This window comes from Westerdykella ornata, assembly GCF_010094085.1.
Source record: "Westerdykella ornata strain CBS 379.55 unplaced genomic scaffold EI97scaffold_1, whole genome shotgun sequence".
NCBI classification, from domain to species: Eukaryota; Fungi; Ascomycota; class Dothideomycetes; order Pleosporales; family Sporormiaceae; genus Westerdykella; species Westerdykella ornata.
In genome coordinates, this window is record NW_022986851.1 from 1,604,469 (window position 1) to 1,629,319 (window position 24,851).

The 24,851-nt window shown below is 52.7% G+C and overlaps 7 protein-coding genes across 7 annotated transcripts; 1 reads left to right on the plus strand and 6 right to left on the minus strand.

The window, feature by feature from the left end:
* Positions 1-20: 20 nt before the first annotated feature.
* Positions 21-959, minus strand: EI97DRAFT_454392 (integral membrane protein-like protein; the record flags this gene model as incomplete). The annotated part of the gene is made up of 2 exons (XM_033800537.1): positions 21-782; positions 843-959. 2 exons carry the CDS (start codon positions 957-959, stop codon positions 21-23), a joined length of 879 nt encoding a protein of 292 aa, XP_033658715.1.
* Positions 960-1,923: 964 nt separating this feature from the next.
* On the minus strand, positions 1,924-2,769 carry EI97DRAFT_366930 (uncharacterized protein; the record flags this gene model as incomplete). Its single annotated transcript, XM_033795058.1, has 1 exon — positions 1,924-2,769. The coding sequence occupies one exon, from the start codon at positions 2,767-2,769 to the stop codon at positions 1,924-1,926; it is 846 nt and encodes a 281-aa protein (XP_033658716.1).
* Positions 2,770-3,153: 384 nt separating this feature from the next.
* Positions 3,154-4,692, minus strand: EI97DRAFT_463556 (alpha-galactosidase; the record flags this gene model as incomplete). The annotated part of the gene is made up of 3 exons (XM_033801365.1): positions 3,154-3,795; positions 3,854-4,495; positions 4,564-4,692. The coding sequence occupies 3 exons, from the start codon at positions 4,690-4,692 to the stop codon at positions 3,346-3,348; spliced, it is 1,221 nt and encodes a 406-aa protein (XP_033658717.1). The 3' UTR covers positions 3,154-3,345.
* Positions 4,693-6,618: 1,926 nt separating this feature from the next.
* On the minus strand, positions 6,619-9,312 carry EI97DRAFT_429243 (uncharacterized protein). Its single transcript, XM_033797399.1, has 2 exons — positions 8,677-9,312; positions 6,619-8,442 (listed from the first exon to the last, which is right to left on the minus strand). The coding sequence occupies exons 1-2, from the start codon at positions 8,877-8,879 to the stop codon at positions 6,909-6,911; spliced, it is 1,737 nt and encodes a 578-aa protein (XP_033658718.1). The 5' UTR covers positions 8,880-9,312; the 3' UTR covers positions 6,619-6,908.
* Positions 9,313-10,630: 1,318 nt separating this feature from the next.
* Positions 10,631-13,244, minus strand: EI97DRAFT_472438 (uncharacterized protein; the record flags this gene model as incomplete). The annotated part of the gene is made up of 4 exons (XM_033801853.1): positions 10,631-11,433; positions 11,498-11,763; positions 11,816-12,924; positions 12,978-13,244. 4 exons carry the CDS (start codon positions 13,242-13,244, stop codon positions 10,970-10,972), a joined length of 2,106 nt encoding a protein of 701 aa, XP_033658719.1. The 3' UTR covers positions 10,631-10,969.
* A 755-nt stretch (positions 13,245-13,999) lies between these two features.
* EI97DRAFT_366833 (uncharacterized protein) lies at positions 14,000-14,386 on the plus strand (the record flags this gene model as incomplete). Its single annotated transcript, XM_033795050.1, has 1 exon — positions 14,000-14,386. The coding sequence occupies one exon, from the start codon at positions 14,000-14,002 to the stop codon at positions 14,384-14,386; it is 387 nt and encodes a 128-aa protein (XP_033658720.1).
* Positions 14,387-15,477: 1,091 nt separating this feature from the next.
* Positions 15,478-17,959, minus strand: EI97DRAFT_429246 (uncharacterized protein). The gene is made up of 2 exons (XM_033797400.1): positions 16,552-17,959; positions 15,478-16,506 (listed from the first exon to the last, which is right to left on the minus strand). The coding sequence occupies exons 1-2, from the start codon at positions 17,695-17,697 to the stop codon at positions 15,619-15,621; spliced, it is 2,034 nt and encodes a 677-aa protein (XP_033658721.1). The 5' UTR covers positions 17,698-17,959; the 3' UTR covers positions 15,478-15,618.
* Between the last annotated feature and the right edge of the window lie 6,892 nt (positions 17,960-24,851).

The following is a 24,851-nucleotide window of genomic DNA, read 5'->3' on the forward strand; positions in this document are numbered from 1 at the left end:
AATTCCTAGCCTGCTCGACCCTAGCCGTGTTTCCCATACACATTCCCCTTTCCCCCCCTCCTCCCCACGCACGTCTCCCCAAGCCACCACACGACAGCCAACAACATCGCCCCAGTCGCCGCCCACGTGATAGCCAAATACTTATTCCCCCTCTGCGCCTCGAGCCCAATGCCCCTCCCATTCTCATTAATCACATCCGTGGCCTTGACCATGACGGCCGTGACGAGCGCACTCGCGATGCCAATAGCCAAAAACGCGACACTGGCAATTAAGACATTCAGACAAGCCGACAAGCGGCCCGAAGTGAACAGCGCGAGCAGCGAGAGCAATACGGAGACGAAGATGAGGCCCGCGGCGATGCAGTACAAGATGAAGGTCGCGGACTGCAGGGCGTGCAGGGCATCAAGACCGGTCTGGATGTCGTCAGGCCAGCGCAGGTCGTCGAGCGTGACATCGACGCCGCTGTCGTTGAGGGCTTGCTCGATGATGGCGGCGGGCTGGAAGTGGAAGAGGGCCGTCATGTTGGAGCAGTCGTTGATGTGTTTGTGGATGGCGGAGCGGGGCAGGGTGGCGTTGGGGAGGACCGAGGGCGTGTAGGTGCCGTGGCAGTAGGTGAGGATGTGTAGGTTGTAAAAGTCTTCGATGCCGAGGCGGGAGGCGAGCGAGTTTGCGGCCGCGTTGATGGCGTTGCTGGTGTCCGCGGGCAGGGCGTTGTAGATGTCGTTGAGGGGGCCTGGGGCGTCCGGGTTGAGGAGGTTGGTGCCGAGGCGGGAGGTGTTGAGCTGGTGAATTGTTAGTTGGGTGTTTTTGAGGCTTTTGAATGTTTCGAAGGGGACACGTACAGTGAGGATCTGGTAGTCGTTCATGAAGCCCTTCTTGCTGCCGGCGAAGAGGCACAAGAAGGATAGGACGAGAGCTGCTATGCAGCAAAGTGTGGGTACGATGGCCGTGGGCCGCATCTTCACTGAAGCTGTTCTCTCAAGCGCACGATAGTGAAAGGGAGGGCTTCGGCGTCCAACCACGACGGGTGTATAGAAAGAATGTATTTACCTCTTGCAAAGTACGAAGCAAAGCGAACCGTGAAGTTGAAAAGCGCAATCCCTCCTACAAAACCCGCCCATCCCACTTATACAAACAAACTCCCTTCCATTCCCTCACGCAAGGAACCTCGTCGTACGTCACACACAGACAACCACACAGCCCTGTTCTACCCCCTGTCCCTCACATGAGCTCCGCCTCGACTCTCACGCGTCGTTCCTGGTTTCTATTCCGAGGCGAGATCTTCAGATCTTCACCTTCACCTTTCACGTGGTCCAGCAAACAAACCAATAACAAACACCAAGTTTTTCGAAGGTTTTTGTTTGATGCTGCCAAGAGACACACGTCATCTTTCCGGATGCCCGACCAGGGTGCCACTCTCGCTTGCGTGGCGTCGCGGGAGGTCTAAGCGGAGTTGGGCATGGGCGGAAGAATGTTATCTGGGCGACAATTGGGGGACTGAAAAGGTTGATGGGGAGTTGGAGGGCTCAGCCACGAGGAAACGCGTGGTCCCTTTCAAGAGCTGTGGTTCAGCACCCGTCTTTTTGGGTCAAGGACTCGTAATAGCGGTGCGGTCGCTGGTTACGATGGTGCGGGACCGGGCTGTACGGAGTACTGTGTACTGGTATAGCATTCGCCTAGCCAACTGTCACCTGTGGACCCTATGAGGAGGATATGCTCGCATTTCTCGAGTTGGGTCAATATTTTTCATTCCTTGCTATGCCGAAACTCTAACCATACTGTCATGGGTAGTTTTGTATCGTCTATCATGTCTCATGTCATGTCCCGATTACGGTCGTTCGAGAGCAACCTGTGCTCCCGTCTTCGTAAGTAAGTGGAGAAGGTAGGTAGTCTAATCCCAGCACCGCCTCAGAACAACTGCTTTCAGGACGGCGACTTCTTTACTCCCCTGGGTCCCGGCACTGCGGTGGGATCCACGACCCCGTCGGTGAAGGGCGAATATGGACTCGCAACCGCGTGCGGCGGCGCCCTCTTCCCCTGCTGTGTCCGCGGCGGCTCACTCGCGCCCGGCCATTTCTTCTGCTCCTCGTGCATCTTGTCAAGTGGCTCCCCTACAATGTGATACTTGGCCCAGTTGATTGGCGGGCACCGCACAATGTTCTGCGGCTGAGGTATCGGCGGCAGTTGCTCTGGTATAGGTGGGTCGTGCGGCGAGAAACTCGCAGAGTCCTTGCGGTCGTCCCATTTGCGCCCCGAACCATTCATTGCTTCCGTACTACTACTACTCCGCGCACCAAGCGTGTCGGCAAGGGTGGGGCCGAGGATGTCGGAGTTGATAGCCGCCGTCTGGGCTTTCTGAGCCTGGATGTGCCGTGCAAACGCCTCGGGGTCGCGTATCGCTGCCGCCTTCAACTGTTCTAACGCTTTGATATCGCGCTTGCTCTTCTCTCGCTGCAGCTGGAGGATGCCAATCGCGGACCGTAATGCGATCGCGTCGGGGTTATCGTCTGATATGGGTAGCGAGGGGGGCTGCCGTATGAAGGTCGCAGCCGGTGGAAGGCGAGCATCTTGTTGTTGTTGCTTCGGAGGTGCAGTGGCGGAAACGGGTGCGGGGAGTTCCTCGGTGGGCGTTATGGGCTCTACCGTCGGCTGGTCAGGCGTCTGTGACTGCGAAGAGTACTCCTTTTCGGTGCCCTCGGAGGTTGCTTCACTGGTATCGGTAGGCGACACATAGGCATTCGTCTGCGAGGGTATGGCCAGAGCGGGCATGTTGCGCGGCGAACAGCGGTCGTCGGATGAGGACATTGAGGGGTCGACTTAGCCTTTCTGCTCTTCGCGGCAGATGACTAAGGGAGCGTCGCCACAGCGGGGTGTCGAGGGGCACCCGTGCGATGCTGTGTAGGAGCGGGCATGTGGATTACATATTTTTTATTTTTGGCGGACTCGCGAAGAGTAGGAGTAATAAGATGTGCACAGCATAAAAGGAAATCGGAAGTGCAGGTACGAAAATACACCGACGGGTACACCAGCTGTCCGAGCTGTTGGCGACTTCCTATGGTTGCGATGGTGCCAAGTGCCAAGGGCCAAGATATGGCTTGGCAATTGAACTGCATCTCGAGCGAGGAACCATCATCTTCCAAAGTCTGCTGTCAACATCGTAACAACGTTCCATACGAAGGTCAAGATGATCGTGACTTTGTTTTCATTGTTTGAGTTTGCTAGTAGCTTCTTCAACACCCTTAGGTCATAAACCCGGATTGACTTGATCTTCTCTTACACCTCATTTTATCCCCCGTTGTTATTTCTGAACATTTTCTGCGACGAAAGGAGTGGCAGCGACTGCACTCACTTCGTTTTCACCTTGACAACGGCCATATCGTGTGAGCTCAGGCTGAAAGAGATATTTGTGCCCGTGCCAGTCTTGCCGGTGTAAAGTTCCTTCCAAGAATAGCTCTGAGAACCGAGTCCAGGCACGTCCTTGAAATTCACAGAAAGCGTAGCCGCCCCAGAGGCAGCAACCAACCCAATCACTACGCCATCACTCAATGGCCCTGCCCAGTAAGGGTAAATCTGGCCAGAGACGGGCTTCGGTGCACCGGGTGGCTGGAAGGTTGTGGCGGCTTTCCCGAGAGAGTCTTGATTGACGGCAAGGAGGTCCGCATTCTTTATGATAGCCAGCGTTGCGCTCGATACCTTCCTCAGGTCGTTCCCCAAAATGATTGGAGACTTGCACATAGCCCACAGCCCAAAGTGGGTCCTCTCCTCAGCCGCAGTTAGCTTTCCATTACCGAGTTGCTGTCAGTTGGTCAGCCTTTCACAGATACAGATACTCGTTCCCCCAGAGGTCACCTACCATCATGTCCAGGTCGTTGAACCCTCCCGGACCCGCGTACTGGCTCATTCCCGCCGCAGCGCTTGCGATCCTGACAACGCTGGCCCAATCGTTCCAATTGTCGACACTCATCCTCCAAGAATTGCCAACACTGGCTCCCCACGTCCAAACGTTGTCCCTCCCCCACTGGCAAAGGCTATAGAAAATCTTCCTCCCGCTTTTCTCGAGCGCAGTTCCCATGGTCGTCATCCATGTCCGCGTATTTCCCTGCGGTGATTGACACGTCTGTACCCTCCCGCCGTTGCATGGCGTGTAGCAGTTGTCGTACTTCCAGTAGTCCACACCCCAGCTCGCCAGCGTCTGCGCATCTTGCAGTTCGTGTCCCTCGGATCCAGGATAGCCCGCGCACGTCAGAGTACCGGCGCAGCCGTACAGGCCGAACTTGAGGCCCATGGCATGGATCTGATCGGCCACCGCCTTGATGCCGTTGGGCCATTTGCCCGGGTCCGGGACAAGATGACCAGTGGCGTTGCGCGACTTGGTGCTCCAGCAGTCATCGATATTGATGTACTCGTAGCCGAGATCTTTTAGGCCGAGAGAGATGAACTTGTTCGCCGTGTCGAGAGCGAATTGTGCGCTTGCAGCGCTGCACTGGCCGGCATTCTGTGAGGGTTAGTATTCAATAGCTCTGCGTGGTTCGGATAGAGAAAGATATGCAAATCGGTCCTCACCCAACTATTCCAGCCCAGTGCGGGTTTCAGACCTAGTCCATTGTTGAGGCGCTTGACATGGGGCTCAACGGCACTTCTGGCATCAACCGACCAGCTCAAGGCTGCTATGAGAGCCACCCGCGACTTCATGTTGGATGAGCCAGTGCCCTTGAAACGAATATGCGGGTTTGAGGCTGGATACCCAAATACTCACACACAATAATGCCCCAGAACGACATCTCAATTATATAGGTGAAGCCATGAATGTATGTCAAAAACTATCCCTCTGATCAGCAACCAATTTTCCCGCCTATATTGCTGCTACTTTGCTACATGACATTGTTCGAGGAGGCCGCGAGTTGTAGCTTTACCCTGTTTTCGCCCATCCCACCAATTAGTGTGCTTCAGGGTTTCTTCCGTTAATTTTAGCATGGGGTAAAGTTCACGCGGATGCTGAGCACGGTAGTCGCTTAGACCACGCCTCGAGGATGGAATCACAACCGAGCAAGCGGTTTTCTGCAGAATGCTGGATTCGCGATGGTCGGGCAACGTCTTGTTGGTGGAGAGACGTATCCGCTTGATATTGAGTAGAGCGGGACTAGCCGGGGTGTAATAAACAGTAGGAGAGACAAATAATGAAGGAGGAGGATGTCCTTTCCTTCTGCTAAGCCTGACTCTTTAAATAGTAGCTATCTTGTAGACGTCTGCTATTATAGTAGTCAATTGTCGTGCTATAAAGGGTATAGCCAATCCCGTTTCACTTGCGAGTACGTACTACTACGGGTTGAAGGATATCATGCTCGTAATTCGTATCATCTCTTTCTAATCAACAGATGGATAATCGACTAGACCATTTACAGAAGAACGAGCGCCTTTTCTACTTTACTATTAGCCTTAAGCATATCTACGTGTATATATATACCAGTATACGTACGATGATTCAACTACTGGGACTACCCGCCTACTCGTCCGCGCTACCCTAGGGTACTGAATCCCCAATCTCACGGTCATCTTCTGTCCTTCACACCCCTTCCTGCGTCTACCTAGGTAGTTTCCTATACATAACCCTACCTATGCCAATTGTCGCACGAGGTGCATGACTCACTGTCGCACCTCATCGGACGCCGAACGCAACCCAACCCTGGGAACGCACATAGTTGTAACTCCGAAACTTCAAAGAGACTCGTCCACCACTCCATCATCCAAACGCAAACAAAACCAAGAGGGGTAAAAGCAGAAAACGCACCCAAAGCCGTAACATAACCCACTAGAGTACCAAACCAAATCCTCACCCTCAATGCAGAGCATGGCCCCCACGAAGGAAATCACAGCAGATGACTGCATCCGTCCAAGCGACTTGAAGGATACCTAGTCTAAGTGCCTATCTATGCAGTACATCTCCAAAACAAATTGCCAAGTTCATGCATGCATGCATGCAATGCTGTGATTCCCACCGCACCCCTCGCCCCTCCCACGATTTGTAAAACTACCTAGGTACATAGGTGCCCTAGGAGGTACGTGAGGAGGTAGGGTACTGACTGTGGATGAGGGGTATGCAACATGCAACATGCAACATTCTTCACGACTGTCACCAACGACGACGTGGCATAGGGTACGTGCAGGTGCGGTGAAGCTTATAGCTTCTACGTACGGTATACTACGCATGAGAAGGGGAGCGGGGGAGCGGGGTGGTGACTCGACGTCCACGTCCGCTTCACCTCACTCACTCCGTCGCTCACACCTACGGTAGGGTAGGGTGTGCGAAAACGGGTGCGGTCGTGTACCGTGCGGAGCGACACGAAACGAGACGAAACGACACGAAACGAAACGTAGATGCAGTGCGAGTGCTACGCTGCACGTTACTCGGTGTACGGCATAGCAACGCTTGGGAAGGGAGAGGAGAGTGACGTCGAGGGTTTAGTCGTTGCCTGGCTCAACTTAAGATACTGACTGATCTTGGTCTATATCTCCGTTCATTCACTGGGGCATTCCTTACGGTATCACGGTCTCTGTACTAGCTACACTGGAAAGACCACCAACCTGCACGTTGCTCAGTTTTCAATTGGGCACCTCCCATGCATCGCTTATTGGCCAGCGGTCGTCTCGGCCTGGTATAAAGCTATAATATGATATATACACGAGTAGTAGAAGTGAAAATGCTTGAATCAAAGCGAAAAAGAAAGAAAGAAGAAGAAGAACAAGGGCAACGGGGGAGGAGAAGAGTAACGCGACATAAAACTCGCCCGTCATAACCATGCCCTCGTCCAAGTGAAAACAAAAAGTTGAAGAAGAAAAATCCCTCCAACCTCGGCCGTATCATCACTCATGTCATCCATCATCATCATAACATCGTCCTTTTTTCCACACTACCTCCCCCTCCTACTCGCCCTCTTAAACAACGTCGACACCAACCCCCTGGCAGCTCCCCCACTCCCACTCCCCTTACCCTTCACAAAAAACGGACCCCGACTCCCCGTCACATCATCACTGAGCTCCAAATGCTCCAACGCCCACGGATCCTCCTTGCTGCCCCTCTGCGCCCGCCACCCATACAACTGGTCCTCGTCGGCACGCAGATCCGGCCGCGTGAGCGTCATGCGCAGCGTCATTTCGCGGTTGGCGACGTGCGGCATGATGCGGAGAGGCGGGTGGTGGTTGTGGTTGAGCGAGGGCCGGCTGATGGTGGAGCCGTCGAGCGAGGAGAAGGTCGAGGGCGAGACGTGCCGCGTGTGGCCGCAGCGGAAGGAGAGACCGGCGGCGCTGGACGGGGTGAGGGGGGAGTCGAGATCTGGGAGGGAATCGCCGTCTGTGGCATCTACCTCATCTTCGTCTTCTTCGTTTTTGTCCTCGTTTCCGTCGTCGTCATCATCACCATCATCCTCGAGGAACGACACCTTGTCGTCCCGCAGGAACGTCTGCATATCCTTGCTAAAGTTGCGCGCGTCCGTGGTAATGGGCGGGAGCTGGTAGCGCCTCGGGGGCGTCATCGTCATCGTGTCGTCTGCGGTTGCCGTCGAGGGAAACCCGAATTCGACGGCTTCGTCGAACTTTTGCGGCGTGGCGAGGAACATGCGGAGTTTCTTCCTGGCTTCCGGGTCCTGGTAGTGTGTGGCTTCGGGGTCGAAGACGGGGGCTGAGGGGGCGTGGGAGGAGCGTCGGCCGGAGAGTGCGAGGGAGGTGGATCTCTGATGGCGGTTCTGCGGGCTGAAGGGGAGGGGCGATGCTTCTGATCGAGCGGGTACGGATGAGGAGGAATGGCGGATGGGTATGTGGGTGAGGGAGAGGGTGCGGCGGAAGGACGAGGGCCCGTGGGGAGGTGTCTGGTAGGACAAAGGCGGGCTCATGGCGTCGATGTCTGATGCTTGCTGTGTATCCCTTTCTAAGGGGACTCTTGTCGGGGTGAGAGATCGAGATCTCCGTTTTCTTGAACGTCCTCTCCGAGGACTGTCGTCGTCGAAAAAATCGAACTGAAAGTCGTCGTAGCGTTGACGCGCTCGTTCCAAAACGGCTGCGTCGTCCAGAGGAAGCAGTGAAGCGTACTGCTCGCACTGTGCCAGCAACAGGACCTGTTCCTCCCTCGAGAAGTGCTGCCGGCGGATCTTAGGAGGAAGGGAGAGGAAGAATCGGGCCTCTTGCGGCGTGATATCGTGCCGCTGGCGGGGACTTTCTGACTTGCGAAGACGGCGACGGTGGGACGAATCGCGCGTCAGGGAGCGGTGGTGCTGGCGATGGTGCAGGCCAATGATTGAGCGGGCGTACGAGTGCGAGGAACGGCGAGAGCTTCCGTGCTGGCTGTAGCTGAAGGAGCTATAGGGGGAGCAGTGGAAGTGTTGCTCGTCGAGAGATTGCTTTTGCTGCTCCGCAATGCGCAAGCGTTCGAGAGACGAAAAGTACTTTTTCCTGCGCACACAATTCTGTCAGCAACAGCACCAGGAACACCATAAAAAAGGCGGGAAAAGAACGCCATCAGGAGCTTAATGGCCTGCTGTAAGGTACCAGGCACGGCGAGGCGAGGACTGTCGTGCATGATGGCTGCAAGCGCCATTCGCCTGGCGGGATGCGATGTGATGGAGTGTGATAGGGGCGCAGCGCGGCTTCAGGCAATTCTTTTTGAATTTCTTGGGGGGAACTTACTGGATTGAATACGGTAGAGCGTCGAACTCGGCATGCGAGAATTGCATTTGCGCGGGGCCGTGGCGGTTGGCATGCCGGCTGGGTTTCTTTTTCCTCATGGCGGTCGAGGATGCTTGCTTCATGGCGTCCCAGATGTCGTGTTGGTGATGGTGTTGGGACGGCTGGGGTCCAGCTCCATATGTACCGAGCAGTGCACCTGGCATTGTTGAAGGGAAACAGAAAGTATATCAATTGCCGTCTACTGGCGGTGTGAGAGGCAAAACTGTGAGGGTAGACGGCGTCGACCAACAGACACCAGCGACTCAGGGCCGCAGGGCCCTTTGTGTGCTTGGGCGTTCTGGGAGAGGATGCGCTTTGTTGGCGGTGGGGACCAGCTGCTGATCGACGTGGAGCCAGTCGTGGTCCGTCCCGACAACCCCCTTGGAGAGCCTATCGATAGCAGATCTGATATTTAGTGGAGGTGTTGGGGATTTCTATCGATGCCGGACAGCGGGCTTGAATGAGGAGCGGATGTGGAGATGGAGTCCGCAGAAGTCCAGTGTATGGGGGACGAAAAAGAAATTGCTGAACCAGAGGGGAATGCTCCCTCGACGTGGCGCAAGATACGTATTTACATGCGCTCTAAGGGAGTCCCTCCTCTTTCTTTGCAGCAGGCAGGTCATTCAAACCTTGTAGGCTTGTACAGCAGCCAGCCAGCCAGAACTCGCGAACCACATGCTTCGCCGTTGTGACAACTCTCCACGGCGGCTCGCGGGCCCGTCGGCAGGTCAATTCACCGGCGACGACGGAGGTACGCACTCGTACTGGACAGAACATCACGAATCCGTCCATCAGCAATATCATCACCTCCATCCTATGATTGCACGCGCCCGCCCTGTGTGCTCGTTCATCCCCGTGCCCAATCGTGGCAGAGAGGGAGGTCGTCCTAGCCAGACGCCGTCACCCAAGAAGCGCCCGACCATCTCTCCCTGTCCGCCACGCCCCGCCGGATCCAGGAACAGCCGGGGACAAAGAGCGTGTGCCTGAGTGGCGTTGCTCCACAGTTTTACAGCCTCGGCCGCTAGATAAACGCCAGGAACCATACTTCACTGGCACAGGGCAGGTACAGCCGGGTTGTAGTCTCTACCACAGTACTTCGTACTGAGGACCATTCGAGCCTTCAACTTTGATTCCCATGACTTCTTACGGGGTATTGTCCTCTCTTATTTAGATATTTATCTAGCAGGCATCATACTGTGCCGAACACAGTCTATGGAGCACATGGTAGGCGATCGCCTCGAAAGAACATTCCCTCAAACTTTGTACCACCGCAGTACTCACCCCTTACCAAGAATCCGCTCGCCCTTAGTTCCACATTGCACCAGCAAACTCTCTCCCTCTCTTTGTTCTGGTGTGCCTCAGCGCTACACAAAGTCACGGGATGCCATGCATGACGCCGCAACAGGGCGACGCCACTCCAACACCGCATGCACCCGGTCTAAGCCTTAGAGATAACCTCGCTAGAAACACCGGGAAAATCGCCCTCAACACGCGCCATGAATACGACCCTGTGAGAGACGTGCGCCTCGTTTCGATGTTCTTAGGGTTGGCAGAGAACAAAGAAACAGAGCTACGCCGCAGCCCCAATTATCGGGATAGGAGAATGTCATCGTTTTCTCCATGGTCTTCGCAACGTTTGCCCAAGTCTTCATCTTCACGGTCAATACCAGCAGACACGTATCGGAACAGTCATTATATTTCACGCTGTTATGATTAACAATGCTGAGACTGCGTGCAATCTCTCGTCAAACAGCTCGTAACTGCAATATACGCATCGTACTGTACAACCAATACACGCCTACTCGCGTGCTCTGAAGCGTGCCACCGTTTTCCCTTTCCGTCGTCCCATCATTACACAGTATATTCCTCACCCAGCCTCTACTGTAGCCGAACCGATCGTGCTCTGTTCCAGATAGATAGACCGAATTGAAGTTCAACGTAGCCGCCCATATACCCTTTATAATCGTTCGAGAATATTCCCCAGCACCCAACTCGCCCATTCCTCAACCCTGTATCCTTGCGCCGACCTCTCGGCTCCAAGTCCCATTGTGCACCATCCCTGCCGCGTTTTTACAACGGGAGCGGCAATCCTGGTGATCCCAGCCGTACCCACATGTTGCCTCTCTTCTCGAAACACTCAACTGTGAAGAGGCTAAAGGGCTCCTCTTCCTCAGCCAACTCACACAAACAAACACAGGAACCCCTACCGACTCTTGTATGCCAGCTTCAGGTTCCGTCCACACGCACGCCGCATCTATACACCCGCCTCCATGCCGCCAATATCATAATAATAATCATCATCCAACCCCTCCCTCGTCGGCCACACCGGTTCCTCCATGGACACATCCTCAAACCTCACATTCAGCAACCGAATCTTGAGCCCATACCCACTGATCAAGTTCACAAGCTTGTTCGTATCTGCAGTAATAGGCTGCTGATTCAGCAGCATGAGCAGTCCGTCCAGCCACTCCGAGGCCAGTGTGTGGCTTTGCGGATGCAGTTGGAGGAGCACGACTTCTTTATGGTTGTGGGACGAGGTCGACGCTTCGGAGGTTTGCCGCGAGTGGCCGTGAGACTCAGACGGGAGGTACCCATGGATGGTGATTTTCGTCGATGTCGATGCGAGCTCCGGCGACGTCACTGTCTCGTCCGAGGAGGCCGTCGACGGGCTTGAGGCAGAGACATTGCTGACGACCGAGGATATGATGGAGAGATCGACTGGATCGGAGCATTAGCTTAAGCGCCGATGAATGCGAAAGGGGAAATGTAGCCAAATACGTACTCTTGTTATACAGAGCGTCTAGTCTAGGCTCTGCCACTGTCTTCGTGTCGAAGTCGGCGTAGTGCAGGAATCGCCGGTTATGCGATAGGCGGACATAGCGCCACCCAGAGGCTACGCCGCGATTGACGCTCTTGTTGGTGACTGGCCCTGCGTCGGTGCTGTAGTTTACGGAGACGGGGAACCAGGAGCCGCTAAGAAGACAGCGGATGCGCTGTTCTTTGACGAATTGAAGGGCTTCGTGATTGAGCTCTTCTCGGACTTGCCTGCTCTTGAGTTAGATCGTCAAGCATAGTAGGCATGTCAGATCCGAGTGCTTACCTGAGATGGTGACCCCATGCGTCTTCATAGGTCAGCTCCAAGAGCTCCATTTGCAGGTCTCGTAATCGTTTGAGGTCAAACTGTGCGAGCTCCTCCTCGACCTCCTTGATGTCTCTCGTTCGGGGAGCCTGGCCCACAACCTGCTCTACCAGAATGCGCACTAGCTCTTCAATCTTCTCGAAATCTTCTATTTCCGCTCCTGCAGCTTTCCACAAACGGATGAAGGCCAGGAGGCCACTGGCGTGGAGCCGAGGCCAGTGCAACAGCAGCGGCTTGAACGCTTTGTCAAACTGCGTGCGGGATTCTAGAGACACATATTTCTGCGCCTCGCCCCCGTCCGCCTTGTCCACGTCGAAGTGTTCATACAGTATCAAGGTGACAGCCATGGCTGCCCGCCCGATGGGACACCGTTGTTCCACCGGCTGAACAGACTGCTCAAGCAGCAACTTCTGAAATCCGTCTTCGTTCTTGTAGATGAAGTCTGTCAGATCCATGAGCCCTAGGTACCCCGTACTCTCGAAGTCATATGCCGGCGAATCCGTCTCGAAACCCAGGCGCTTCCAATTGGCAACAGTCATCTTCCTGCTTCCAGTGGAATTGGTTTCCGAATGAATCCTCTCTCCATTGCTTGCAAGCTGTAGGCCTCGTATAGCTCGTCGATGATCAGGATTCTCCATCTCAATCTTTTCGTCTCGCCATTTGCGCAGCAGCACTTTTGTCAACGTCTGGAACTCCAGCAAGGGTTGCGCCAAATCCTGTATGGCCGAGCTCTGCATAAGCCCATATACGCTCTTTATTACCCCCAGTTCTTGCAACTGCTTTATGAACCGCGGCCACTCGAACCCTCCACCATTCGAAATAGCGTCCCGCATGAGGGAGTTGATGAGTTGTAAGGCATTGGCGCAAAGGGCATGATCAGCCGAAGCGATCTTCTCCACGAGCATGGGAAGGAACTGCGGTTGTTGCTCTACGGCTGGTTTCAGGCGCTGGAACCCCGTGGCATTGGGTTGCGAGGTGCGACGATTTGGGTGGCCCACGATGGCCGCGAGGACAGACATTGCGCCGCGGTTGACATTGACGAGAGGTTGTGCGACGACGAGGTCGACGATCTGAATGGTGCTATTAGCTTGACAAAGGCTGTCTCGGATATGGTCGCACCTACCCTCATGATGAGGTCGTCCGTGACGTGGTCCCATCCCTTGTCAAGCTCCAGCAACCGTGAAAGGGATGTGAGGCAGTATGCGAGGGTATTGCCTGTGGAATGCAGTGCTAGGAACCGCAGCTTGGGCATGCCCCCTTCTTGAATGAAGACGTCTGCGAACGACGGATCGCCAATGGCATTCTGGAGCTTGAACACGGCCATCTTGCGCACCGACTCTTCCTCGCTGCTCAGCCGCTGAACGAGCTCCGACACATTTAAGCTCTCCATGGTGTCCCGGGGTGCAATGTCCGGCCGGAGTTGGTGGACGGCGACTGAAGGGGGATAGGATTACATTAAAAGTAGTTCGGGATTATGGCTCCATACACTCCAAAGGAAGGAAATAGATACAAAGAAAGTTTTGGTATGGTGGTATCGGACATGTCCTCACCTCCAGATTGTACACAGTTAAGAACATCCCCTCGTGTCGTGTGGAGCCCTGAAGGACGGGAATCGGGGGCTCGTAAACCCCCGTCCGCCTCTTGCCTAATCAGGAAACCTTTCCATTTGATTAGCCTTGGCAAGGCTTCGACTTCTGTAAACAACGTCCTCCGGTCATCCTCAGCACATCCTACTGTCAATTTGCACCTCCAGCGGCCAGCCATTCGCTCACAGTACGTTAACGGCGACGTTGTCATACGATCGTTTGATTCTCCAGCATAGTCTTGTCAGAGGGACCTTTTTCGAGGCCTCACGACATTCGTTACCGCACAGTCGCCGCACTTCGGTGCAGCTGCATTTCAGGCCCGGTGCACTTCACGCCCGGCACATCGCATTCACCTTTCCCATTGGCGCTCCGCAAGCGCGGCCAAACCCTCCGCATTATGTACATCACCCCCGAGGTCTTCCGACCGCCTCCTTGTGCCCTACAACGTCGCCCCTGGACAACCACGGAAATGGACCTGGACAACGCCCTTGGTAAAAGGAGGCGAGGCAACGACGATCCGCAGGACCCAGCCCTTACAGAGAACATGACACCCACGAAAATGAGCCGCATACATAGAGTGAACGACCCTAATCACGCATCGTGGTCATCCCCACCGACGACACCAATCATCAACCCGGGCCGCCGCCCAATAAAACAACTCAAACGGACAAGCCCCAAGACCAACGGATGTACAGCACCAACATCTCCGGCTGTACATGCCTCCTCGGACCTACGCGCCTGCCATGTCTGCCACAGCGCTCCCAAACGGAAACGCGATCTGGAGAACTACCTCGAATGCCAATCCTGCTCGCAACGTGCCTGCTTCATCTGCGCTCGCGAGTGCGCCGCCGGCTGCCACAAGCAAATCTGCAGTCGGTGTTCGGTGGAAGTGGGAAAAGAAGGAAACACATGGTGTCTGGGCTGTTTCCAAGGCCCCGGAACTTGAATGGAGGGAAAAGAACAGCGAATCTTCATCAGAATCTTGAGGATCGGTGCGAACTTGTTGGAAGAGCCTTCGTTCAGGATATATTTAGCATGATAGGATTATGTGGGAGCGGTAGTTGAGCATTTATGGCGTTTGGAGTTTGGATGCTTGGTACTTATGTTCATGATTGTAGTTAGATACCCTCTATCATGCTTAGCTGCTTGTTATTATCAGTCGCGGATATGCGCTTAAGTCGTAGTCATCGTAGCATAGCATAGCGTCGGAATTGGTCTTTGCCTCACGGCGTCTTGTTAACTGTCAGTAGATTTTAGATCTTCTGACGGGTAGCTTCAGGATCGTGGAAGGTGCGGTGTCTCCGGGTACTGGTTGGGATGCACGTAATGCTTTCGATTTGTGCAACAGTGAACTGAAGGACCTGATGCGTTCACTTCCCTGCGCGGGTTCTTGCGAGTTTCTCAATGGATCTTGAGAACTCGTCACCCCGTCGAGTGAGTTGTACCCGCTTTCAGCGCTACATCTTGGTCACTCGCATCATACACATAGCATAGCGTGGCAAGCTGTGTTTTCAAGACAGGACGTGAATAGCAGAGGGTACTTCAATACGGTGCAACAGAAAGAGTAAACGAATTGCCAGAAACATATAGATTCATATTTCAGAATGAGTTTGAGAGCCTTCCCGCATATATATAGGAGTCTATAGCGAAGTGTAAGGTGCCGGTAGTGCATGAGTGAAGGTTGGGTTCGGTTGCTATCATTTGGGAGAGCGAACCATGAAGCTCGCGTTCCCGATCCGTAGTCCGACACTCAACCTATACCAACATGAGTAAGAATCATCTTGTGGAGCGTTTACTCCAGTATGGAGCTGGGGCACTTCACTAATGGTGCATTCACACCTTTGACAAACTAGTAGTGGCGACAGTACATCTAACCTGCGAAGCGATGCATGCGCGCGCATCCCATGGAGTAATCAACGTGTCTGGGTACATGTCTTGTAAGAACTAGATCGATGGTTTAGTAGGGAACTTTCGCGGGTATAAAACAGTCTGGCTAAGGAGTGAATATCAGGGTCTCACCACAAGGGAGTCTCAATACCAGGAGTCAAATATCGAATTCTAATTCCGTGGCTCAACGATACATCTAGGTTCAGCGCATGCTGGGGCTTTATAGTCGATGGCTAGTGCGGTTTGGAGAGGATCTACCTCACTGGGATGAAACGCCTCTGGGCGGCATCATTACACAACATGGAAAATCTCCCACTGGGTTCGATCATCCACCCACCTCTCTCCATTCATTACCCCATGTACATATGCATCTCCCACAAGCTCCCACCTTTCGCCACCGTCGAACCCCTCCCTCTTCCTCAGCACCAGCGGAACCTTCACTCCCGCACACAACACCGCCACATCTCCAACCCGACTCAATCCAGGAACCAGTCCCAGAAACATCGTCTTCCCATCCTCCGCTATCAGCCTCGCCGCCTTGCGATTCGTCATAGCCGGGACCAGCATGCGGAATTTCCACTCGGGATTCTCGACCCCCAAAAAGCGGAGGAAGTGGGCGATTGCGACTACGACGACATAAGGCCACAACCAGTTTTGGATACCAAGAAACACGAAGAAGCGGAGAATGCGCTGGCGGGATTCAAATGCATCGATGGCCTTTTTCGTTAGGGAAACAGAACCGTGCAGGTATAGACCGGCCGTGATTGTTTTGTAGCAGGCTTCGAGCACGGTTTCGCCCGTGGGGTGATATACGGTCCGCGAGGCTCCTGGTAGTCGGATGATTTTCTCCCAGTCAACAATCTGGCGCTGGTTAAAGCGAATGGTGCGTGCCTGGTTGTAGAACGTTGGATTTCCGGAGAGCATGTTTATTTTCCATGGGCGAGGATTGAGCTGCGTTATTCGTGCTATGGAGAATCCCTTGAGCCGGAGTTCTTTGGGATACATGCTGTCATCAGAAGATGTATCAAAGGGCTCTGGGAAGGATGAATTGGAGGACGCCGCGTACGGTGGTCTCCAGTTATTTCCAGGAAGCTCGAAGCGGAGAAGGCTTTCAGGGGTGCGGTCGGTGTAGCGCCAGTCTGGGACCCAGGAAGGCATATCCAAAGCGCCGAAGCCGTGCTGGCCAAGTTAGGTTCATTTCCCACCTTTCACTTAGGAACTTACTGGCTGGCTGCTTTCGACGTCGGGATCACCGATGTCATCGTCAAATTCTTCCAGGACAATCCTAGGCACGCTCAAAACCTCAACATGCCCCCGTCTTAAGGCCGCAGCTGCCAACTTCCAATACACCTGCGCAACACTGATTCCATACTCGGGCATCACTCCCATCTGCTCGAACTCCTCCTTGGATGTTAATCCCCAAAACGCAAACACCTTGTCCCGTGCGTCCCCAGCCTTAACACTCCTATGCCTGGAGAGCAAACGGAACCACTCTCCATCGACCTTATCCTCCCACTCCTTCCCACTGACTCTCAGTTCCATCAACAATCCCAAGCGATGACCCGGATAGAACTCAAATACCCAGGCATGCTTGTCCATTAGATGCAAGAACCCGCCAAGGAACCATAGCCAATGCAAAGAGTTGTCACCGATGATGACATGCGCTTCCTGCGAAACAACCACCTCCTGCACTATCCATGCACGCTCGAAATATGGCCTGTCTAGCACCTTGATCAGCGCGGCAAGACCCGGGTGCCCGACCTCTATGCGTGTTTGCGAAACGGCTTTCGCTGACGGAGGCAACACCAGCGCCTCTCCAGGCTGGGCGATTTCATGGCGCAATTTCTGCGTTAGGTCAAACGCATATTGGAGTGCCTCCTCGCTGCGGTCCGCAGCAGGTCCAAGCCATATAAGAGTGCGTTTGGCGCGCATATAGATGTCGCGCATGTGGGGAACCTGTGCATCTCTCTCGGCGATGTTCGTTTGATCGATACATATGCTGTCGACCCAGAGGGTGCGTGTCTGGCCGTTTTTGGCGCGGGTCCGGTAAAGAAAGGAAATGAGTGACGCGGGAACTACGAGGGGGTGCCAGGTTGGGAGAATGTCTTGCGAAGCTGGGGGTTGGGATGGTGTTGGGGCATCGGAGGCATCTGGGAAGGGTGCCGGATTGGTGTCGATGAATATCACGCCTCTCTCTACACCCCAGCAATAGGACACAGCCTCGTACTCTGGCGCCTGTGACAGAGGCGTTGTGAAAAGGTGGCAGGATATCAGACCTGTTTTGTCCCCCGGTGGTAGGTCGAGGAGGCGGATGGTCACATCCGAAGGATCTGGGGCTTGGTGAAGGGGGGTATGTTTATATGGAGGCATTATGGAGCATGTCCTTGTGATTCGAACCAGCTGGGCATGAAGAGGGTGTTGAAGTCGGTGTGACAGCGGCTTGGACGCACCAGAGAATGTGAAGGAGCGCAGATTATTAAATAGGGCTGTGAGGTGCAGGTGGGCTGATTCGATTTCCGTTTCCGTATTCCCCTCAACTCGCTTGTGCCGCGGTACTCGACGGGGACCCAAAGTGCAGGTGAGTTAGTTTAGCGATAAGAGAGTACAGCTGAAGCTTCCTCGTGTTCAAATCTGTTGCGCGTTAGATTTGCAAGATAAGGAAATATTTGCCTAGTTAACTAAGGGTCTAGAGGGTCATAGGTCTGTTAACGTGTTTCACCACTCACCGGCGAACACCAGTCACCGGCGTGCCCCACCAAAATCAAGATGCGTCTTCGTACGACTACTCCACCACAACAAAGTATATTCAAATAAAATTATGCTTAGGAGCTTCTTGAGATACTAGTACATTGACGCCTTGTATGGCCTTGGATATGGCAATTGGAGCATGTTGGTGGTGCTTGCTGTCGCGTCTGACCAGCCCAGTTCTGGTCAGCCTCCTGCTCCGCATTTTCCAACTCCGCAACCGTGAGCTGGGCCTGCCCAGCCTGTAGAGCACCTCCATGGGCGATATACCTTCGGCGGTGTTGCTGCTTCTGCTTTTGACGTTGATTTGCCGTACGAAGCTCCGAATTTTCCTTTGCAAGTATGGCAGCGGAATGCATCACCATCTGGCATCCTTTAACAAGTTGATTGATTGCTTGGCTAGTAGGGCTCTGTGACTGGCGCTGAAGGATGTCCCGTATGAGCCTTGCCTGCTGCTCTAGCTGGGCAGTAGTATATGGCGTTTCTGAAGTCCATTGAGGTACCGGTCCATCTGCAGTACCTGGTGGAGTCGGAGTCTTCATGATCGGAAGCGACAATATGATACGCTCAGGGTCATATGGCACTAGACCCATAGCAAGAAATCCACTTCTGATATTCTGATCTGTAAAGACAGATGATTGCACCTTAGTATATATTTCCAGGAAGTCTTCCTTATCAATATGGTAGACTCCATAATAGGCGAGCTCTTGAACCTCATGACCATACAAGATCTTTAGAGGAGAGTAACAGCTCACATCAAGCGGCTGGAGACGATGTGATGTATGTGATAGCATGCAGATCATTTTAATCTTGTTTTCTGTACAGTATTGGTCGAATTCAGGCATTGCGTAGCTACCATGGCCATCAAGTATGAGTAGCCGGTAGACTCCCTTCGTACAGGACTTTGTATAATTGTCAAAGTGCTTAATCCATTCGAATCCCAGTTCATCTATTGTCCAGCCATTGTCGCTTACAGCGAGCATCCAGTCACCAGGTAGGCCTCGATACCAGCCTGACTGGTGGAGCTTTCCTGCAAGGATGATGAAGGGTGGGATCACCCACCCGGCCGTGTTGACGTACTCAATCGCTGTCACCCATTCACGATTGCCTGGTTGTATGAGAATGGCTCGGCCTACAGTATCGGAGCTTGTAATGACTTTCGATGTCGTAGACACACCCATCATGAATCCAGTCTCATCAAAATTCCAGGTATCTTCGTCAAGTATGCTATATGTCTGGCATGTCTCATCTACGAGCACGTACCATTCACGAAATGTGTCTCGATCTTCGCATTTCACGTGTTGGGAATGGAATTTCCTATTCCATTTTGTCTGCAGGTCTGGCTGGTTGTTGACAAAGCGGCATACCCAGTTCTTGCCGATGGGTGGGAGAGGAGAATTCTGGCCACGTGCCGTGAGTAAATGGTCTGCCATTCGTCGTACATCGATAATCTGAGGTGGAAATCCACATCGGTCGAGGTCTAGGATCCATTGAATGAGTATCTGCTCCTCTGAAGGCTGTAACTTTTGTTTTTTGGCATTTGATTGCACGATTGGCACTGAGCCCTGGATGCGATGCCGAAGAGTGGTTTCAGGGACGTCGTACAGTTTTGCTGCTTTATAAACACTTGAAACAAGATTATCTTGAATAGACTTTTTTGAAAGATCTAATCTACCTTCTTTTTGAAGGTTCTGAACATTGTATGTTGATGCCATGGTTTGAATTGAAGACACGTCTTGATTTTGGTGGGGCACGCCGGTGACTGGTGTTCGCCGGTGAGTGGTGAAACACGTTAATGCATCAAGCTTTGTCAGCGCTGCAGAAGAGTGCTGCCTTCTGTTTTTAGAAGGGGTTGCGATAAGACAACTTATGTGACAGTACAGGACTGTGCTCAGAACGTATAGGAGCTCATTAGTTTGTGTGTTCATTGAACGATGAGGATTCTGGATAGGCTAGCACAAACTTCTAGATACATAGAAAGTGTAGAAAGTGTATCGCTTAAAGTATCTGAACAAACTTTGAACAAATATATCTGAATATTGGTTAGTATAATTAAATAATAAAATACAAGACCTAGAGCTAGTCTTGTACCGTATGGTCTAGTCGATATATCTCCTATATAGACGCCCGTCTGGTCAATGGCCTTGTCGCTTAGGCTAGTGTCTCGTGGAGGCCCCCGATAGTTATTCCTGCAATTGCCACGCGCTCCGCAAAGAGTTAATTGCTGCGATGAATGGGGTAGTAGAATGCGCTGGGACTATTGTGCGGGTTCTACGGTTGCGTTTACAGCGACGGTTTGGTTTGGTGGGGTTTCTGTCATTGTATTGGATTCACGATATTAATTGCTTAGTTGCATCCATAGTGTCAGGGCCTACTAACGTAATGGTGATTGGATAATGTGAATTACGGACTGTTTCATCCCATAAGCCTCTGGTAATATAGTAGTATCAATCTCTGCCAAGTAAAAAGCTTCGTATATGGGGGTCAGAGTTCTATGTTAATGTCGATTACTAGACAAACTAGGGTATTAATACCATCCTTATACGATGATGGCCATGTCTAACGCAGCAGTGGAATCTCCTGCTCAAGGCAACGGAAATGATTGATAGGGCGATGATGCGCCTTGACATCCTTTTTTCTTAGAAGACGTTATACTGAAGTAGTGGGTGGGATTAACGTTCATGAAGTCGTCAATCCTACGTCAATTCTAAGGACCATTTGACAGGAGGCGCAGTCTCGGACACACCAAAAGGAGCGGCGACCCCTTTCACCTCTGAATACTATGAGTACTTAGATAAATGCCTGCGCGGCACGGCAAAGCTGCATTACAAATGTATCTGCGATCTCCAGGGCTGTTTACTATGCTCGCCCCGAATTATCCAATCTGATAGGAGCTCCGCAAAGTAGTCAGAGGCGCGAACCCGAGCCATCCATCAACGCGTGGCAAATGCTAATTTTTGCGAAGTACGGAAGTACTGCATATCTTACAGAAGCCAGTTAGACCTTTCTATACTCGGAATTGTGTTCCAAGCGAGTCATGCCACAACTGTAGCTGATTCGAGAGGTATCGTGTGAGCCAGAGATGATCAGGTACCACGGTATTATCCGACTGCATCGATACACCCAGGATCCTCAGCTTCACTGCAATAACTACTACCCAAGTGACCTGGTACAGGTTGGTAGTACGCAGTACTAATCTGGACCACTTCATCATTGGAGGTACCGGACATTCGTCCAGTTGAGAAATCCTGGTGCCCAAAAGCAAAGATATGGTCGCTATCTTCCGACCCAGGAGACACAGGCGAGCCCGACGGTGTCCGCCCACCGCCTAAGGCTGGAGGCAGCCACGATCTGAAGATCAAGAGACGGCTACGGCGCCAGCCACTGGGGATCTTGGACGTGGTGGAAAAAGAAAGCATAGCTCGCCTGCCTCCCGCCTTGGCGGGAAAACGTGGGAATTGCAAAGATTTCGGGGAAGTTGGATTGACCGACTTCCTGCAATGCTGCCAAATAATGTGAGTGATGCTGGGCCACGTGTATGCTGTGAAAGAAGTCGAGACTTTCGCGGTGCGGTTGCGTGCTTGCGGAGGATGGGGTCGTCATACTTGCGGAGAGGCTGGCGAAAAGCACAGATTTTGAGGCTGTTGAGATAGGCAAAGATACGATAACGACTTCTCGATGAGACGAAAGCGGTGTGAAACGAGTCTGAGCAGGTCCATCGCCGGTCACCTTTTCTATTCCCAGCACCGGTGTCGGAGTCTCACCGGAGGTCCGTTCGTTTGATAACGTCCAGCGCCACAAAGTTCGAAGATCAAACGACAATCTGAACAGGGCCGGTGAATCAGCACGAGCCACAGAAAGGCTGATGAGACGGCAGCCGTCGATAGCTCCTCTCGCGGCGCCACCGCTGCATAACCCCACGATTTGTAACGGATACCCGGGGAGTTGGTCAGAGTAGAAATAAGCCTTGTGGAGCGAAAGTCCCGTTTCCGCAGGCGAGCTTGCGTTGGGATGGCTTGGTGTCGCCTCGAGTTGCGGTATCCTCACTAGGATCGAATGAATATGTGTAAGTCCTTGCGACGCTGGAAGTTGAAGAATAAGTCTGACCGGAGAGAAAGGCCGGTAACAACTCTACGCAGAATTGACATCGTTAGTGGGTTAATCAATTCAGGCAGGAAAAAGTTGGAATAGGCTGGAAGAAGTGAAAATGAAGTTTAGCACGTAACAGCAGAGGAAATAAGCCCATATCACAATGAACCGCCTCCCCAATGCCTAAGTGCGAAATTTTGAAGCTGCTAGTTGCAAGGTGAGGTGGAGGAATTCCAGTATCCACAACAATATTAATGGCCGAAAACCATGGTCGCACCGGAAGCCAATTGTACCATCCGAAGCGCAGTGAGAATCGGTATACTCCGCACGAGTTCTTGTTGGCCTGACGTCTATACACTCTCGTCTCACAACGTGAGTATGATAGAGCCTACGTGCACTATGGTTGAGACGGGGGCTTTCCCTAAGAGGATCGGTTTCTAAAGGCATTCAAACGGTTTCTAAAGGCATTCAAACGGTTTCTAAAGGCATTCCAACGGTACACTACGGTAAGCTAGCGTTTCATACGGATGTACAAAATTGGGGATGCTGGCACTGGGAATCCAACAGACTATACTCACCGTCAGTATATTGTAACGATATGGCAGAAGTTCCACACTGAACGGTATGTTGTCAAACTGGATGGCCGTGGTAGAATGGGTAACTGGACGCCCAGCGCCCGTGGCAGGTTATTGTCTTGTGCAGGAGGCAGGCGGCCTAACTTAAGCCGTCGCCTTGTGACCTAAACCCCTCATTTCTTTGGGCATGGATGTGCAGATCGATTGCGGTATAGTGCATGCCCAGCCAGCTACAACAGTCCTCACCATTATCCAGTTCAATACTGTGGTCAACGTCATCTGCATTAGTGTCAATGCAAGACTGTGCCTACATATGGTTTTGAGCGATTTTTCAATGAATCTGGTGCATAACACGGTCGGAGACGAATTTCCCGTACATGACCTATCGTGTATTTGAGTGTTTGCTGTCCGCGGACGTAGGCGCACCTATTGACATGTTAGATGGTATGCATGCTTGGCAATAATAAGTCCGTTCAGATGCGGGGTTGCCAACTAGTCGAACGATATACTGGGTAATAAAGTTCGTCGACGATTGATCCGGCGCCGCTGGTATTCATATTTGGCTTTCCATATTGGGTTCGAATAGGTCGCTGAAGGCGAAGTCCCCGGGGGCCCTTACCCTAGGGTACTTTCGACTGTCAGCGCGCTACTCCGCCTCTGCATACAAATTCCGCACACCAACCCCGCTTCCGCCGGTCCACACATCGTATACAATGGTGCATGACCGAGCGGAAAGTATCGCTGGAGAGGAGCACATGTACATATGTAGTCGTCCGATGTCATGTGCGGCTGACGTGTGGTGGCATTGCCATCAGGGAGGTTTTGAAAGGGTAATCGAAATCCTGAACAAGTGGCCATGGTTATGAGTACTCTGAAGCCCACCCGCTCCATTCAATACATCCGAGAGTTTCCCGTCGCATGTCAAGGCAATATTCCCGTCTCAAAGTGTGTCCTCAAAGCCAGAAACCAGACCGGGACATAAAGGAAGCTGGAACCTTGGGAATCACCGACCCAGGCTGAACCGCAAGAGAAATTGAGAACTGTTGAGAAATTTTCAAGAGTCTAGACGTCGCCGTAATGAGGATATTGAACTGTAGTCAAAGAGGTAGCCTTGGCATCCCACGCTTCGTACCGTTACGGAAAGTGAGCGCATGCCCAGGTTGTTGATCGACTTCACATGAATCAGAAGCTCTTCGAAGAGAGCCACAGACGTATGCCGCAGGCTCCTTCTCAGATGCAAAAATTTTTGCTAAGCTTCGTCCTGTTTCACAAATGCTCTGTCGACCTGCCAGTTCAATTGGAAATGTTATGATGGTATTCTATCATTGTGAAAGGAAATTCGATGTAAGAAGCTTCGTGAAACAGGATCGGCAGCTGAGAGCTTTTTTCAGAGGATACCCTTGAAGAGCAGAATTATCCGGGGTCCAGAGTACCTATGGATGTAGCGTGGGATAACAAAGCGAATTTCGGAAACACTTCCGTGGGCCATCAGGGTTTCCGGCCAGGCCCTTTTGCTTCGACAAACTAGATGAACTGAGAATACGAACGTAGGCGGAGTGATGCCGGATTTTCATCTGCTTCGACGAGAACCAAAGCCTACGATGGTAAGGATGGGCATGCCTAGTGCAAGAAACACTACACATGTAAGATATCCGACAGGGCCTGCCAGTGGTGTACCTGTGCGAGGATTGATCGGTGTGAGTTCAGCGGGATGATGCGGGGGGTTTCTGAGTCCATGGATCTGGTCGTAAAACCCGATATGCTTCCGTGCATTATTCCAGCAGCCACAGGCTGGGCTGCTCTTCTTTCGAAGTGCGAACCTGGGTGGCGTGTGACAAATCCATCCCACGCACAGTGGTGCCACCGTGCCCCTTGCGGTCTTCAATCCTAGTGTTGAATTGCCGAGGTAGCCTCTTTCAGACAACTGCGAGTTTGGTACAAGGAGATCGAGAGCTCCGAGGCAGCTGTTCCATCCATCGCCATCTAAGCGCAACCGAATACATCCAACAAGCTCTTCGGTCATTAGGCCTGGGTCGGGTTTATATAAACGTTTGTATGTTATCAACCTAACAGGTTCAAAACGTGTTTATATAGATAATTGTGTTTTCAACTGTT